This window comes from Prionailurus bengalensis, chromosome B2 (assembly GCF_016509475.1).
Source record: "Prionailurus bengalensis isolate Pbe53 chromosome B2, Fcat_Pben_1.1_paternal_pri, whole genome shotgun sequence".
Lineage (NCBI taxonomy): Eukaryota > Metazoa > Chordata > Mammalia > Carnivora > Felidae > Prionailurus > Prionailurus bengalensis.
The window spans coordinates 54,368,845-54,387,018 of NC_057349.1; the positions used below are offsets into that span (position 1 = coordinate 54,368,845).

Sequence of the window (18,174 nt, forward strand, 5' to 3'; positions counted from 1 at the left end):
AAATTAATAATGAAATGGTTCGTTTTTATATACTAGGTAAATTAAATTCAGGAGCTTGGGTCTGTGTTCTTAAAGGGATTGTATATTATTTGCAATGAGAAATGAGAAGACATCAGTGATTCAGGTTGTTACTTGTGATGATGCCTAATTTTGAAAAAAATAAAAGGAAGAAAGAAAAGAATAGCATTTGGGGTACCCTGCTGTGTTTGTTGCAGCATTTCAAAATACATTTATTTCATATTCCTACTTACTTCCTTAATCATATTGATGAATTTTGTCTCTAAGTTTATGATAAACCCTTTTGAAAATGCATCTTATCTGATAGAATACTGAGGTGAGAAGTCCAGTTGGCATTGTTTAAATAAATGTCTTTACCACAGTAAAGAGATTATACTTTTCTATTTCCTTTTCATAATTAGAGTTTGTCACTGATTTTTATGTCCTAGCAATGGAAATTGTTTTTCCTATTCTGATTTGTTTTCAATATAATCAGAAGTTCTGTAATTAATCACAAGACTCTAATTTTGTGTAATTGGAAGCTAGTCAAATGTGTCAAGAAGCTCATGTCATAAGGGCCTAAATATATAAATTCTTTATTAGAGGATAGAAATTATATAATAGTTTTATTTTTTTTTAAGTTTATTTGAGAGAGAGAGAGAGAGAGAGAGAGAGAGAGAAAGCATGAGTCAGAGAGGAGCAGAGAGAGAAAGCGGCGGGGGGGGGGGGGGGGGGGGAGGGGAGAGAAAGAGAGAATCCCAAGAAAGGCCCATGCGGTCAGCACAGAGCCCAATGGGGGCTCGGACCCCTGAACCATGTGATCATGACCTGAGCCAAAGTCAGACACCTAACTGACTGAAGCACATTTTAGAGGAAAACTGTAGGACTACTTAATGAATCCAAAAATAGTGCAGTATCTCGCTTCAGGTTAGAGAAAGAAGCTATGAATGAGATGTGAAGGAGCACTGGGCTTTTTTACATTTAATTAAAAACACTTGTTATATCTACAAAGTCAGAGTCACTATCAAGGAAGAAATCAAGGTGTTTTAAGACAGCAAGAAAATTAGGTCATAAAGGCAAGAAAAAGTAGCTGAAGTACTAAACAAATGAATACATTTTGCAGCATCTGTTAACATAAATGTTAGAAATATGTTGTTAGCCATCTGGGGCTACCATGCTTGAACTATACATTTGGATCAGTGATTTGAAGTTCAGCTGTGGAAGGAAATGGAACTCTTAAGTATTCTTGTTGATCAGTTGTTTTTAACAACCCAAGACCCTCCATTTCTTCAAGTGCCTTCCCAAGGACAGTGTTTTGTCACATAATACATCGCTGTTACTGATGCTTTAATAAAAATCCTGTCCACTCCCTCGTTTCAAAATTTATTTTATTTTTATTTTTTTATCAATTTATTTTTTAAATTTGCATTCAAGTTAGCATATAGTGGAACGAAGATTTCAGGAGTAGATTCTTTAATGCCCCCTACCCATTTAGGCCACACCCCCCCCCCCACAACTCCTCTAGTAATCCTCTGTTTGTTCTCCATATTTAAGAATCTTTTTTGTCCCACTCCCTGTTTTTATATTATTTTTGTTTCCCTTCCCTTATGTTCATCTGTTTTGTCTGTTAACGTCATTATATGAGTGAAGTCATATATTTGTCTTTCTCTGATTGATTGCACATAGCATAATACCCTCTAGTTCCATCCATGTAGTTGTGAATGGCAAGATTTCATTCTTTTTGATTGCCAAGTATACTCCATTGTATGTATGTATGTATATATATATATATATATATATATATATATATATATATATATATGCTACATCTTCTTTATCCATTCATCCATTGATGGACATTTGAGCTCTTTCCATACTTTGGCTATTGTTGATAGTGCTGCTATAAACAGGGGGGGTGCATGTGTCCCTTCAAAACAGCATACCTGTATCCCTTGGATAAATACCTAATAGTGCAATTGCTGGGTTGTAAGGTAGTTCTATTTCTAGTTTTTTGAGGAACCTCCATACTGTTTTCCAGAGTGGCTGCACCAGTTTGCATTCCCACGAGCAGTGCAAAAGAGATCCTCTTTCTCTGCATCCTTGCCAACATCTGTTGTTGCCTGAGTTGTTAATGTTAGCCATTCTGACAGGTGTGAGGTGGTATCTCATTGTGGTTTTGATTTGTATTTCCCTGATGATGAGAGATACTGAGCATTTTTTCATGTGTTAGTTGGCCATCTGATGTCTTCTTTGGAGAAGTGTCTGTAAATTCTTCATAGATTTTGGATACTAACCCTTTAACTGATATGTCATTTGCAAATATCTTCTCCCATTCTGTAGGCTATCTGTGCTTTTTATTTTGATGAGGTCCCAGTAGTTCATTTTTACTTGTTTCCCTTGCCTCCGGAGACATGTTGAGTAAGAAGTTGCTGCGGCCAAGATCAAAGAGGTTTTTGCCTGCTTTCTCCTCTAGGATTTTGATGGCTTCCTGTCTTACATTGGTGTCTTTCATCCATTTTGAGTTTATTTTTGTGTATGGTGTAAGAAAGTGGTCCAGGTTCCTTTTCTGCATGTCGCTGTCCAGTTTTCCCAGCACCACTTGCTGAAGAGACTGTCTTTATTCCATTGGATAGTCTTTTCCTGCTTTGTTAAAGATTAGTTGGCCATATGTTTGTGGGTCCATTTCTGGGTTCTCTATTCTGTTTCATTGATCTGAGTGTCTGTTCTTGTGCCAGTACCATACTGTCTTGGTGAATACAGCTTTGTAATACAGTTTGAAGTCCGGGATTGTGATGCCTCCTGCTTTGGTTTTCTTTTTCAAGATTAATTTGGCTATTCGGGGTCTTTTCTGGTTCCATACAAATTTTAGGATTGTTTGTTCTAGCTCTGTGAAGATTGCTGGTGCTGTTTTGATAGATAGTATCCACCCCCTTTGCTACACTCCCTATTGCTCTATCTCTACTTCCAAGTGTTAGTAAAAGTCCATGTCAACGGAAAAAGAATTCTTGTAGAAAATTAAAATATGTACTTAGACATACATATCTTTTGTGTCTTCACTTTACTAATGAACATAATTGTAGACCCTTTGACATTAGTTTTAGATTATTTAATAAATTTAAGTATGTAAGTGTAGTGCAGAATAGATTATGTTTAATTAAAATTTCCAGTATCAGCAGTGGTACATTGTTTAGTAATATTTAGAATGGAGATAAGATTGCCAATGTAATGTGTAGTTTATGTCTGCCATTTATACCAGGAAACAGACTCAGCAGGAAGTTAAAGAATTGTGGACTGTACTACTTAAAGAAGATAAATAGCATGCACTATGAAAGCCACTCTTCTGTCTGGGCAGTCTTTTAAACATTTACTAGAAGCCTATAGATGCAGTTGGCAATTTCAGTGCACATAGTGCAATTTATGTGCATATTTAGGAAGCTTTATGAAAAACTTCCACATAATATTTTGCCCAAGATTCATGGTTACAAATAACAAACAGAAAAGGAACAGTTTGGTTGTGGAAAACCCAGATAAGTATATTTCTTACCTTAAATGGGAAATTGAGAGATGTAAATTTAACTAAATATGGTATAGATGTTTTGGGAGACAGAAATGATGAATGAAAATGTAATGAATAAGGAACTTTAGAACTTCTGTTACTGCCTCACAAATTTATTAAATGAATGAAAAACCTAGGATTTAAGTGATTTTTAGAGTCTTTGCATATAAAGATTTATGGCTGAACAAATGTCAGTTCTGTCTCTGTGTAATTGTGGTAGTTATACAAAATAAGAGAGAATGTGGCCAGTGAAATCCAGCAGGGGCCAGAATCCTCTCAGCTGACTTCCCTATCGCAAATGTAGCACTGGAGATTTCTTTCAGGGAAGCTGTAAAGAGTATAGATGTGGTATATTATGTTTTCTAAAGCTTTAGGATGGCCAAATATTTATGACTAGATATATTAGGGAATGTAAAAAGTATAGATGGGACAGTAATGGTACTGTTTTACTCAATGGTAAAGTAAACATCTCTATAGTAAAACCAAGAAGGACAGGTTCTAGAATCAAATGGAAATTTTGGATAAGTATGTAAGACAAATACATGAGGCTAAAAAAAATTTGGTGCTTAGGACACAGAGGTCACCTGTTGCCTTTACTTGGGTGTTCCAGGTGTCTTTGGCTGAACAGTTTATGAAGCCCTCATGTGCCTTGGGGATAATATCACTTTTAGGGATATTGTGAGGATAACAGTCTGTATAGAACTTCTAATAAAATGCCCTGCATGTAGTAAAAACATGAGGAGTGCTGGCTGTGTTGCTGTTGCCTCCACAAGAGCAGTCCTTTAAGAAGACAAACAGAAGTTTGACAATGCATTATCTCTTGGGTGCCAACATGAAAAACAAAATGTATCAAATTCCACTTGCCAGATCTTTGTTTGGCTTGTGAGAAGTCTAATTGTGAAACTGCTTGCTATAATAGCTTGAGAATTTTGAACCAAAATTATTGGAGTATTTTAGAAGTAAAATGATTTTATGGGTGTTTTACTTTATGGAAGAAAATCCAGTGATCCATGTACATTTATCACTGCATATCTCTTAATACCTTTTTTTCCTTGCTCAAGCAATTGTTTTACATTTCTAAGTGATGTAGAGCATCAGTAAGGTGCTTAGGTTAGCCTCTGAATAACAAGCTTCTTTTCACACCATAGGTTTCATGATCAAAAATCAGCACTGGGATGTCTGCTTGCGTTATTCCCAGGTTTACTCTCTCAGTTCTTCATATCATCCAGACCCCTGAACTGGAAATATCTTGTTAACTCTGCACTGTTTAATATTCTTTGGCAATTAAACTACTTGGGCATGTTTAGAGCTCAAATGAAATCTATGCGTTTTGCTTGACAAGGTTGTTGGTTGGTTTTTAGAGCCTACATATTGAAAATCATGTTTGAGGCTACCTGATAGGGAAATTTTCATGTACTGAAGCATTGTACTGATGAAACCAAGTCTGTTTTGAAGATCAAGTAAGATAATGTGTGTGTGAGCCCAGTGAAAACCAGAAAGTACTGTGGGCATCTGAGCACTAGAGTGTTAGGATTAGTGATGAACAGCATCTCAGGCAGCCAAAGGGGAACATGAAACTGGGCAACAAACTTGGTTCCAGGAGGAAGGGGGAAGATAATGTGGGTTCTCACAGTTTGGGATTTGTAATTGGGATCCATTGCTATTATAAGAAATTGGAGTTCAAAAAGAACAGGATTTTCCATTGGTTAACATCAATGAAGTTAAAAGAGCAGCTGCTTCTAAAAGTTAATTTTACTTGGCATCTGCCTTGGTCCCAGTAATAAAAGTGATAGTTCTGTTCAGCAACCTGTGCTCTCTAGAGCTATATCTTTTGTTGCTGTAAGGCCTCCATTTAAATAAATTGTTGGCTTTAGATTTCAAAAAAGTTTTTTCAACCTATAAATTTTTATCTCTTAGAATTGAGGCATAAGCATAATCTATGCATCTTCAGTTTAGAAAAGTGTTAGTTCTAGATTTTGAGTTGGTATTCTTGGGTGAAGTAAGGTGCAGTGGAAGCCATCTCAAATCTTGTATGAAATGAGACTATGAAGGCATTTTGAAAAGCATTCCCACTTGTTCTTAATTTAAAACACAGCTGTTTAAAACTTGTGTCCACACAAAACCTGCACATGGATGTTTATAGCAGCTGTATTCATAATGGCCAAAAGTTGGAAGCAACCAGACATCCTTCAGGTGGTGAATAGATAAGTAAACCATGGTACATCCAGATGGTGGAATGCTAAAAAGAAGTGAGCTATCAAACCATGAAAAGACATGGAAGAATCTTAAAATCATATTGCTAAGTGAAAGAATCCAATCTGAAAAGGCTACATACTCTCTGATTCCAACTATGTGATATTGTTGGGGAGGAAGGATTTCTTTCCCTCTGGGTCCTTCTGATATGAGACAGATTAATGGGGGAAAATTCAAGTTAATAGCATATGTATGGGGAATCGATATGGACATGGAAATTCTGAAGACAGTGTGACAACGCACTGCTTGTATGACCTAAGGAGATGGATATGGTCTGAGGACACGTAGGGGAGAAAACCATTAGCAGGAAGGTGAGGAGATGTTTGCAAAAACAAGGTTGCCCTGTTAGGTAGGGAAGTTTCTTAGGTAAAGAGGAATCGCTGTTAATAGCTCTCTTTCTAGTATACGCAGGCAATTGAAGGGGAAGTAAAGAGCTTTTCCTGAATCTGCTGAGTTTTGATTGTTTTGAACTCAACATAATGTTTATGTCCAAGTGGCCCATCTTGGGGTGGTCTGCCTGTGGCCCCTACAGTGTTCTAACAAAGGCAAAACTAAGGAGACAGCAGAGTAGAAAGATAAGTGATTGCCAGGCATTGGGGAGGAGAGGGGAGAGGAAAGGAAGGGATGAATGGGTGGAGCACACAGGATTTTTAGGGCATTGAAACTGTTCTGTATGACACTAAAGTGGTGATACATGTATTATATATTTGTCCAAAACCATAGAATGTATAGCACGAAGAGTGAACCGTAATGTAAACTATGGACTTTGGGTTTGTCAACATAGATTCGTCAGTTGTAGTAACTGTGCCACTTTCATGGGGGATGTTGGTAATGGGGGAGCTTATACAGATGAGTACATGGTAAATCTCTCTATCTTCCTCTCAGTTTTGCTGTGAACCTAAAATTGCTGTGAAAATAAAGTCTATTAAAAGTAAAAAAGTAAAAAACCAAACCAGAACAAAAAACACTAAATTTGGTGTCTTTGTCATTTGTAGATATATATAAATGCCACTGCCCTAATATCACTGGAAGAGAGAGTAAGTACTATTCTGCCTCTTTGAGCAGAACAAGATTGTATGAAAGGAAAGGTCTAACTCGTGCTGATTACCTATCTTGGAGTTCTTTTAAGGTACAACTTTGATATTAGTGCATATTGTCATTCCTCTTGAGTTTTGTAAGGAAGGTGAAATCAGTGGTAGAGGGTAAAACCCCAGAGAACAAAATTGAGCAATATTTTCCAAGTGAGCATTGTTTTCTTGTCATTTTTATGTGTTTTAATTTAGCCAGTGTTGGGCGAGTCGTTCAGAAAGAAGGGATTTATTATTTTAAAATGAAGCCACCCTTTTGTTCTTCATTTTCAACTGATTGAGTCACCTTTGTTTTTGAAATGTCTATTGACTCTTAAAGAATCATGTACCGTATTTACCTATGTAGTTTAGCTCCTTGTGTATTTTTGCTCCTTCCCTTCATGCCCATCATTTGAAGAAGAAAATCATGATTTCTTTTTCCCCTTTCTACAGGGCCCTTTAAAAATTCTGCTTCAAAATAACAACTGGCTGATAGCACAGTCTCCTTTAACATGTTAAGAGCAGCAGCTTCACAGCTGGAGGCAGAATGCTTTCCTTAGCGAACATTTTCTTTTACAAACTGTAATTCATTTATTCCAGGTGTTTATTGAAAGAGTTAAAGGAGCTGTTGGTTGTATTGTCTTTCTTTCTCTCCCTCTCTCTAGTAAATCTGTAATTTCTTAGAATCAGTGTTACAAACTTTTAAGTCTATTGGCAAAATTCCTTATTTTTCTGATTACTCCCACTAGGGATAGCCCACACCAGGCAGATAACCTCTAATCTCCCATTCCATATCCAGAGAAGATATTGGCAATCAGTCCTCTTTCCTGGATGTAGCTTGGAATGAACCCTCCACACTGGGCTCTATAACCTACTTGTGAATAACAGTTAGACATCACTGCTTTATGTGTAATCCCTGGCCTTTTTTGCCAGTCCATGATTTTACCTGTGACTTACCTGCTGATAACACCTAAATTTATATCTTTAACACCATATCCTCTCCTGGGCTCTAGCTCCACATATTCAGTTGCCACTTGGGTATTCAGAAGCACCTCGAATTCAGCATGCCAAAACACTTGATTGCCTTTCTTCTTCCCAACCTCCTCTTCCTATAGTTACTATGTTGCAGTTAATAGAATAATCTACCTGCCTAGATGTCCTCTATAGCATATGCTTCTGTTTTAGGCATAAAATTATGCAGAGTATACCTCCTTCATACTTCTCACATTCATGTCTTCCTTTCCACTTCCTTGCCACTGTTTCTATCATAGTTTGATTCTTTATCTTAGATACCTGGATCACTCACCTACAAACAGTTCCTCATACTGCTAGAAAATCACTCAGCCTTACTTTCCTCTCTTGAACTGTTTCAAACACAAATGTATGCAGAATAAATGTATGCATGTACTTACCTCCAGGATCATAATTCTAAAAATTACTCTTTCCTTGCTGATCTGATTTGAGTGGAAAGTCTCAGAAGAAAATATTTGTGTGTTTGCCTTACTCTTGAAAAGATAGGAGAGCCAAGCGTGCTTTATATCTATGGTTTCCATCCTTGAGTAGATTAATCTTCTAATTGCTATTTGAATTTAAATTTTGTTGCAACTTTGTGTTCTTTTGAGCTGGAAGTGTTTTAAGACTCCTTTCAAAATAACTTCTCTACCAGGAAGTGCATCCCATTTAGTTAACAATAGTATCTTGAAAATTGTTTAACATAGCTCCTTCATTATGTAACAATTTACATAAATGACAAAGGACTTTTTTCTTTTTTTTACATCTAAGTGAGCTGTATTTGAATAGAATCACTTGTACACTGTTCCTGACTCATTTTCTGTAAATTTTTGAAGCGGATGTGCCTTGCCAGGTTATGGTTTTTTAATGGGTGTTCACTGTAGAAGACTTTTAACTTTGATGTATGTTTTAAACTTTCAGTATTGTTGGGGAAATTATATTTTAGTAGACATTTTTGTTTTATTTGTAGCTATTATTGAATGACCAAAACAAAACAAAACAAAACAAAAAAAACCCACATCAAAAGACATAGATTAGAAGGAAGGAACTATGTCGTGATTACTTTTTAGTATTTAGATTTAGATTACTGTTATAGTATATCCATAATTTGAGTTTTGGACTGGTTTTTTTTTTTTTTTTTTGGACTGGTTTATTTTTTTTTTAATTTTTTAATGTTATTTTTGAGAGAGAAAGAGACACAGAGTGCAAGCAGGGGAGGAGCAGGGAGAGGGAGACACAGAATCTGAAGCAGGCTCCAGGCTCTGAGCTGTCAGCACAGAGTCCGATGCGGGGCTGGAACTCACTGACCGCAAAAATATGACCTGAGCGAAGTCGAACGCTTAACCAACTGAGCCACCCAGGTGCCCCTGGACTAGTGTTTTTGGGCTACTTGTTTCCTTTGAACTAGGGAGCTATAGTTTCAACTGCATTGAGTGCTTCCCCTCATTGTAAAAGGAGGACTTAAGATACTCCAGTCAGCTAGAAATGAAAAGAGAAATGTGTGTGGTCCCTCTAGTTGATAGGTCATATTTACTTACGAAAACTTGAGAAATGCAACACCAAAAAGGCCAGTGTCTAGGGGAGACTTTTCTAAGCTCATGGTTCCATTGGAAATGTTTGAGCGAGGTGAATCTTTCATCTTCTCTACAGTATTTATTGAGTGCCTACTGTATGCCACACCATATGCCGTTTTAAGCAGTGGGGGAAAAGTGGGGGGCAAGACAGAATAGACAGAGTTTATATTCTTTTGGGAAGAGAAAGACACAAATAAGCAGAGTAATAAGGTGATTTCAGATAGTGATGAATGTTGTGAGATGACTGAATAACAATACCTGCAGAGAGGGTGCTGCTTTACCTGGAGTGATTAGGGAAGGCCTGTGGGCAGAAGTTACATTTGAGCCAAGTTGCAAATAATGCTAAGGAAACTTCAGTGCAAAATTTGGGAATCTTCAAGACTGAAAGTTTATGGGTTGGTGGTTCTTGAAGAGCACTGCCCTGTTCTGAAAAGTGAAGGAAATAAGAGGAGACAGAATCACACTGGGATCAGGCAAGGGCCTTTGACTGCTTTACAGGTGTAGTGTGATTTGCTGGGAATCGTGGATAGTGCTGTCTACCGTGTGGATGCTGATTTCAGGAGCTAGTACAGGTTCTACGCGAGTGCGGTAGCTAGCTGCTTATGGTCTAAAGAACCCAGTTTCTGGGTCACCTGGGTGGCTCAGTTGGTTAAGCATCCGACTTTGGCTCAGGTCATGATCTCACAGTGTGTGGGTTCGAGCCCCATGCTGGGCTTTGTGCTGATAGCTCAGAACCTGCGGCCTGCTTCGGATTCTATGCGTCCCTCTCTCTCTGCTCCTCCCCCACTAGTGCTTTGTCTCTGTCTGTCTCTCTCTCTGTCTCTCTCTCTGTCAAAAATAAATAAACATTAAAAAAACAAAAAAAAGATCCTGGTTTCCTCAGAAGTATAGTGACAAAGTTGGACCACATGCCTGCAGACTTTCTCTTGTGTTTTGTACCTTTGAATCTATGTGGTATTTATTGGCATTAAAAGGAGAATTGTTAGGGGCACCTGAATGGCTCTGTTGTTTAAACATCTGACTCTGGATTTTGGTTCAAGTCATGATCTCACAGTTTGTTGTATCAAGCCCTGCATTGGGCTCTGTGCTGACAGCACTGAGCCTGCTTGGGGTTCTCTCTCTCCCTGTCTCTCACCCCTCCCCCTTCCCCCACTTGTGTGCATGCATGCACACATGCTGTCACTCTCTCTTAAAATAAAACATTTAAAAAACTTTTAAAAGGAGAGTTATTAGATGGCTGAATCCCTTATTTTTTGTACTTACATATAGTGCAAAATGCTAGATATACTCAGTGATACTGACCGTTAAAATGACATTTTTTTAAGAATATGTAATCTTGGGGCACCTGGGTGGCTCAGTCAGTTAAGCATCTGACTTTGGCTCAGGTCATGAACTCATGGTTTGTGGGTTCGGCCAGCGTTGGGGTCTGCACTGGCCGTGCAGAGCTTTCTTGGGATTCTCTCTCTGCCCCTCCCCTGCTCCAGTGCTCTCCCTCTTTCAAAATAAATAAATGTTAAAAAAAAAAAAAAGAATCAGTAATCTGTTATACTTGTCTAAAAACCACACAAGCCTTGCATTAGTTAATTCAGTTTACTAGATGCATTCTTAATAATGAAAGGACATTCTGACAGCTCACCCCAACCTCTCACTAGTAATAAAAAATAAAGTATATGTTATGCCAACTTTTTTTTATGGTTCCCATGAAACATCCCCACCTCAAACAGCCCATTTAGCCATCACAGATATAAACTGTGATAGATCTTCCTTCTCTTTCATTGTTACATGTCAAGGACATTGCTGTATTTTTTTTAATTAAAAACAACAAAATGTGCAAACCAAAGCCTATTTAAACTAGACAATTATTCATTTCATGTTACAGAGAAAAGTTTTTAATGTTGAAAATCTTACGATAGTGTATTGCTTTTTTGTAAGGCTGACAGTTGTGATTCAGTTTTGATTTAGATTTAGTTTTGCTCAAAGCATGAATTTGAAAAGCTTTAACCATGAGATGTAGATACGGATATATTTGCATGGAATTATACACTTGGAAGTTTTTGGATTTGTGACACATTAATATTTATTAAATATCTGTTATGCCAGTGCTGGGGATGCAGTGCCCCTCATAGTCCAGGTAATGAACTCATAGCTACTTGGGCTCAGAAAGAAATTTCAGAAGAAATGATGGAGCCAGCAGTCCCTAAAATGAGGTTTATGTTCTGTCAGCAAAAGGTCAGCAGATGGCTTTAAAGAGCTTTGGAAAGAGCTTTATAACCTCATCTGCTTACCATGAAGAGATACATGCTCTTTTTGAAAATGCTAATTGTTTTAAAAGTTGAAAGCAAAAACCTTTGGAAGATTCAAAATCTTCCTTGAAATAATTTTACTCAGAGCATTGACCAGTGATTGAGGAATTATTCTTGTCAGTGATTAAGACGTTTGAAAATAAGTTGTAGGGAATGGGTAGGGGTGAGATGGGAGTCAAATCATTAAGTATATGTGTTCCAGAAACTGGAGCTATGGCAGATTTCTACCTGATATGCTCCCGTTGTGTCCTGTGCAATTGACAGAAACTGTATACAGGCATATCTTGTTTTATTGTGCTTTGCAGATACTGCGTTGTTTTTTTTTTTTTTTAATAAATTGAAGGTTTGTGGCAACCTTGCATTGAGCCAGTCTATCGGTGCCATTTTTCAAATTACATTAGCTCACTTTGTCTCTATGTTACTTTTTGGCAATTCTGCCAGTATTTCAAACATTTTCATTATCATGATATTTGTTATGATGATCTATGATTGGTGATATTTGATGGTACCATTGTAGTTGTTTTGGGGCACCACAAGTTGTGCCCACAGAAGATAGTAAACTTAATTGATAAACGTTTTCTGTGTTGTGTTTGATCAACCACCCATTCCCCTGTCTCTCTCTCCCCTTGGACCTTCCTGTTCCCTGAGACGTGTAACAATCTTGAAGTTAGGCCAGTTAATAATTCTAAAATGGTCTCTAAGTGTTCAGATGAGACAAGTGTTCACTTGTCTCTCACTTTAAAGAAATAAGCTTTGTGAGGAGGGCATGTTAAAAAACTGAGATGGGCCTAAAGCTAGGTCTCTTGTACCAGTCAAGTTGTGAATACAAAGGAAAAGTTCTCAAAGGAAATTAAAGGTGCTACTCCAGTGAACACATGAATGATAAAAGCAAAACAGCCTTATTGCTGTATGGAGAAAGTTTTTATGATCTGGATAGAAGACTGAATCAGCCATAACATTCCCTTAGGCCAAAGCTAATCCAGAGCAAAGCTCTAACTCTCTTTAATTCTGTGAAGGCTGACAGAGGTGAGGAAGCTGCAGAAGAAAAGTTTGAAGCTCCCAGAGGTTGTTTTATGGGGTTCAAGGAACTATGCTGTCTCTATAGAATCAAAATGCAAAATGAAACAGCACGTGCTGATGTAGAAGCTGCAGCAAGTTATCCAGAAGATCTAGCCAAGATAACTAATGAAGGTGGCTCCGCTAAACAACGGATTTCCGACGTAGATGAAACAGTCTTATATTGGAAAAAGATGCCATCTAGGACTTTCATAGCTAGAGAGGAGAAGTCAGTGTCAGGCTTCAAAGCTTCCAAGGACAGGCTAACTCTTTTATTAGGCCTTAAGGCAACTGGTGGCTTTAAGGTGAAGCCAATGCTCTTTCTTTATCATTTTGAAAATTCTAGGACTCTTTAGAATTATGCTACATCTACTCTCCTTGTGCTCTGTAAATGGAACAACAAAGCTTGAGTGATGGCTCATTTGTATACAGCATGGTTTACTGAATGTTTTAAGTCCACTGTTGAGACCTCCTGCTCAGAAAAAAAGATTCCTTTCAAAATATTGCTGCTCATTGACAATGCTCACCCAAGAGCTCTGATGGAGATATAGAACAAGATTAATGTTTTCATGCCTGCCAATACAATATATAAGGAGTAACTTCAACATTCAAGTCTTATTAATTAAGAAATGTATTTTGTGACATTGTAGCTGCCATACATAGTGATTCCTCTGATGGTTCTGGGAAAGTAAATTGAAAACCCAGACAGGATTCAACATTCTAGATGCCATTAAGAACATTTGTGATTCATGGGAAGAGGTCAAAATATCAACATTAATAGGAATTTGGGAAGAGTTGATTCCAACCCTCATGGATGACTTCAGGGGTTCAAGACTTCAGTGGAGGAAGTAGCTGCAGATGTGTTGGAAATAGCAGGAGAACTAGACTTAGAAGTGGAGCCTGAAGACGCGCTTGAATTGCTGCAAGCTCATGATCAAACTTGAACAAACGAGGAGCTACTTCTTATGGATGAGCACAGAAAGTGGTTTCTTGAAATGGAATGTACTGGTAAAGATGCTGTGAAGATGGTTGAAATGACAACATAGGATTTAGAACATGACATAAACTTAGTTGAGGAAGCAGCGGCAGGGTTTTAGACGATTGACCCTAGAACTTCTGTGGATATAATGCCATCAAACAGCATTGTGTGCTACAGAGAAATCATTCCTGAAAGGAAGAGTTAATGGTTGTGGCAGACTTCTCTTTTATTTTAAGAAATTGCCACAGCCACCTCATCCTTCAGTAGACACTACCCTGGATCAGGCAGCTGCCATCTACATTAAGGCAAGACCCTCTACCAGCAAAAAGATTATGACTTGCTGAAAGCTCAGAGGACGATTAGTATTTTTTAGCAGTAAAGTACTTCTAAAGTAAGTACATTTTTTTTAGACGTAATGCCATGCATACTTAATAGGCTACAATATAGTGTAAATATAACTTTTATGTGCACTGGGAAACCAGACAATCTACTTGATTCACTTTTTTTGCAATATTTGCTTTATTATGTTGGTCTGGAACGGAACCTGCAGTATCTCTGAAGTGTGCTTGTCGTCAGTCACACTCATCCTGTGCCCAGTGTTTCAGCAGTGTGGCTCAACAGGACATTTTAGAATGTCTAATGAAAGAGCAGGTGTAATAACTTCAGCCTAATGAGGGGAATGGTTAACTTTCATTTTGAAAATTTCAATTTGGCCTTTGTGTGGAGAATAAATTAGGGAAGAGGCAAGAGTGGAAGCACAAACAACAGTGAGTGGAGATGTATTAATAGTTTAGGAAAAAGTAAATGAAGGCTAAGATTATGATAGCATTGAGTTGAGAAATATTCTCTGTATGGAATGAACAATATATTTTGAAATATATTGCAGTTACTGGAGTGTTTTTGTTTGCGTTCATTTAGAAAAGACAGTTTGATTAGAAAGCATGCTATGTAGATTGACAGAAGTAACTGAAAAAGCCCAGTCTGTCTTCTCCATCTGTTTTCAGAAAATTCACTTTTGAAATATCTAGATAAATTTTCTTTTTTGAGCATAACTCTGGTTCTGAGCCATGCAGTCTCTTAGATGATATTTTATTAAGGGATTTGACACTAGCAGATATCGTGTGTATTAAAGTGTTATGTTTATAAAATTTTTGCTCTTTTTAAGTTAATTTATTTTGAGAGAGAGCGAGTACACACTTGGAGAGGAGCAGAAAAAGAGAATCTCAAGCAGGCTCCACACTCTCAGTGCAGAGCCCAATGTGGGGCTTGAACTCACAAACCGTGAGATCATGACCTGAGCTGAAGTCAAGAATGGGATGCGGGGTGCCTGGGTGGCTTAGTCGGTTAAGCGTTCGATTTCGGCTCTGGTCATAATCTCGTGGTTCATGAGTTTGAGCCTTGCCATCAGGCTCTCTACTGTGTTTTTTTAAATGAAAAAACAAAAACAAAAAAAGAGTTGGATGCTTAGCTGACTGAGCCATTCAGGTGCCCCAAAAGTGTTTTGTTTATAAAACCTTATAAAACATACAACATTTTATGTCATGAAGTATAGATTTAACATTTCTTAGAGATACTGAGAGTCTTTTGACTATGCTAAATTTGCAGCAGACTGTCTCACTTTATTTTAAATTAGTTGATGACTGTTGACTTGTGTTAACTCTTGTCCCAAAGTGGGAATGTCTCTCCATTTTATTAATTAGATGATTTAATTAGAATGACTTCACATGTGGCATTTTGGTCAACATTTTTTCCCCACAAGCATAGTATATATTAGATGTTTTAAAAGTGATTTTATTTTACTTGTATAATACTAAAAATTAGGTGTTATGAGTTAAATGTGTTTTGTTTTTAGAACATTTTAATTAATGTATGAAATAATTAGAAAGGATACCCTGTATAAAAGCAAAGGCTATCTTTCAGTTTGTCGTTTGCCTTAAGGAAGGTTCTGTTTTGTGAACTGTCAAATAATTCACTGGTACATTTCAAGATCTATATTGACATAATAGGATCTAGAAGAAATCTTTTACATTTGTTTTGGTGTTTTATTAAGGTTACTTCAGGCTCTCTGGTTGCTTTGGATGAATGTTTTTACTTTGGGGAAGTTAAATTCTTATAGTGTAAGAGGGCTTTCTTTTAAGAACAGAAAAGAATGAGAGATACATAGAGATATAACTAATATTGCAATAAAGTATAGCAGAGGCTCACATTTTCATGATAAACTTTCAACCTGAGGTATAATATTTAACAATAAGGCTTTGAATCTTACATTTTCTTTTCTAGATTAGTTTGGTGTCAGTTGTCAATATTAAATACTTTTGAGTTGCTTTTGTGTGTTTAAAAGATATTCTTGGTTTCTTATAGTAATGTGGTTCTCAGAATGAAGGAGTACATGGTAGAGAGAGAGAGAGAGAGAGAGAGAGAGAGAGAGAGAGAGAGAGTGTGTGTGTGTGTGTGTAAACAATTCTGCATGTAACCAATTTCACAGTGGCTTAGCTATAAATGAAAGTTCCTCTCCCCAGTTTCTTCATCATCCCACGATTCAGTGCTACAAAGTTGGTTGCTATAAATTTAGAAGTTTTTCCATTTTTATTTACAAAGATAATGTATGTATATTTTTTAATTTTTTAATGTTTGTTTATTTTTGAGAGAGAGATAGAGCGCAAGTGGGGCAGGGGCAGAGAGAGAGGGAGACACAGAATCCGAAGCAGGCTGCAGGCTCTGAGCTGTCAGTGCAGAGCCCAATGCAGGGCTCATACTCATGAACCACAAGATCACAACCCGAGCCAAAGTCAGACGCTTAACTGACTGAGCCACCCAGGTGCACCTACAAATCTAATATTTTTATAATTAGAAGTTTTCTCATGAACTCATGAAAAGATGTTCTCAAGATACTCTTCTCTTATTCTTTGCTTTACCTCCTTTTTCTTTACTTCTAAACTCAGTGACCTACCCTGCAAAACTTAGGGCCATGTAGTTAGCTTTACTCACATGTGTCAGCTTTCTGTGCAATTCTTTAATTTAAAAAAGAAAAAAATTGTGCTTACATTTTAAGTACCCCCTCTCCCCGTTTTGCATTTAGTGTTCAGATGTGGTCAGTAATTGATCTTTGCCGTTTTTACTAACCCTGTTCTCTGCTTTTAGTTAACAGCCAGGTCCTTGCCTGCTGTGCAGTCAGATGAGAGACTTCAGCCTCTGCTTAACCATCTCAGGTAATAAGATGACATAACCCTTCTTATGCTTATGATTGCAAGTGCATCAAAGTGGGCAAAGTGTATTAAAGTGATTAAAACCCCTTCAGTTACTAAAAACTTAACAGTTTTTGTTCTTAGCTTTAATTCTGTGATGCAAGTTGAAGTTCTTAATATATTACACTTGCTACCCTTGACTTTGGGGTCTGTTCGAAGCTTTTTAATTCCATGAAAGTATGTAGAACTAGTTGATAAGTTGAAGTTAAAACAAGCAGAGGTGACTAACTACAGAAAGATCTCAAAGGAATGAGCTATTTACATGCAAAGTGAAAGCATACTTCTGGGACCTGCACAATTTTATTGGGGATAGATGAAATAGGTAGGATTTGTTTTCTAAATACAAGAATAATATATTCTCATTATTTTTTAAAAAAATTAGAAAGTATAGGAAAGGGAAAGGAAAAACCCATCATTACCACTCAGAAGTAATACTTCTTCTGTGCTGTTTTGGAAGCTAGTGTTGAAATTATACTTTAAGTTTGCTGGGTTTTTTTCATTTTAAAATAAATGCAAGACTTTTCTGTTATTAGCCTCTCTTCAAAAACATTATTTTTAGTGATTGCATGGTATTTTATTGTATGACTGTACTGTAATTTATTCATCCTTTTGGGGGCATTTAGATCATTTCCAGTTCTTTTCACTAGTGTAAAAAATGCCATATGTTAATCTTTGTCTGTATTTTTTATCATTTTCTTAGCATAGGTTCTCAAAAGTGCAATTACTTTGCCAAGGCATATGAACCATTTTAAAGATTTAAGTATATGTATTTTCCAAAAACCTTATCCTGCTTATATTTTTATATTATACAAGATCGCCCATTTTACTGTACCCTGAAGAAGAGAGGACAACTAAAACCATTGCTAATTTAATAGTTAATCACAGAGGATACTATTGTGACCAAGTACATTTCATTGATTCTTAGTAAGAATGATCCTAAAACATTTTATTATCCATTTTCATTTTGGAGTGGAATTAACTATTTGTATATTTGTTCATGTGTTGTTAGAATCTCCTGATTTTATTTGATCTTACATATTTTAGATGTAAAGGATAGTAATTCTGAGGTGTATTTGTTACTACATTTTTTTCTTGAAAGTTTTTGAAAATGGTGCATTATCCATCATACCTAT

At 37.0% G+C, this 18,174-nt stretch overlaps 1 protein-coding gene across 2 annotated transcripts in view; it reads left to right on the forward strand.

The window, feature by feature from the left end:
- PRIM2 (DNA primase subunit 2) overlaps nucleotides 1-18,174 on the forward strand; it is a 355,938-nt gene that overhangs the window by 167,056 nt on the left and 170,708 nt on the right. For both annotated transcript variants that reach the window (XM_043591715.1, XM_043591716.1), the window contains one exon: nucleotides 16,938-17,005. In XM_043591715.1, the coding sequence (XP_043447650.1) occupies nucleotides 16,938-17,005 (68 nt within the window). The remainder of the gene's footprint in view (nucleotides 1-16,937; nucleotides 17,006-18,174) is intronic.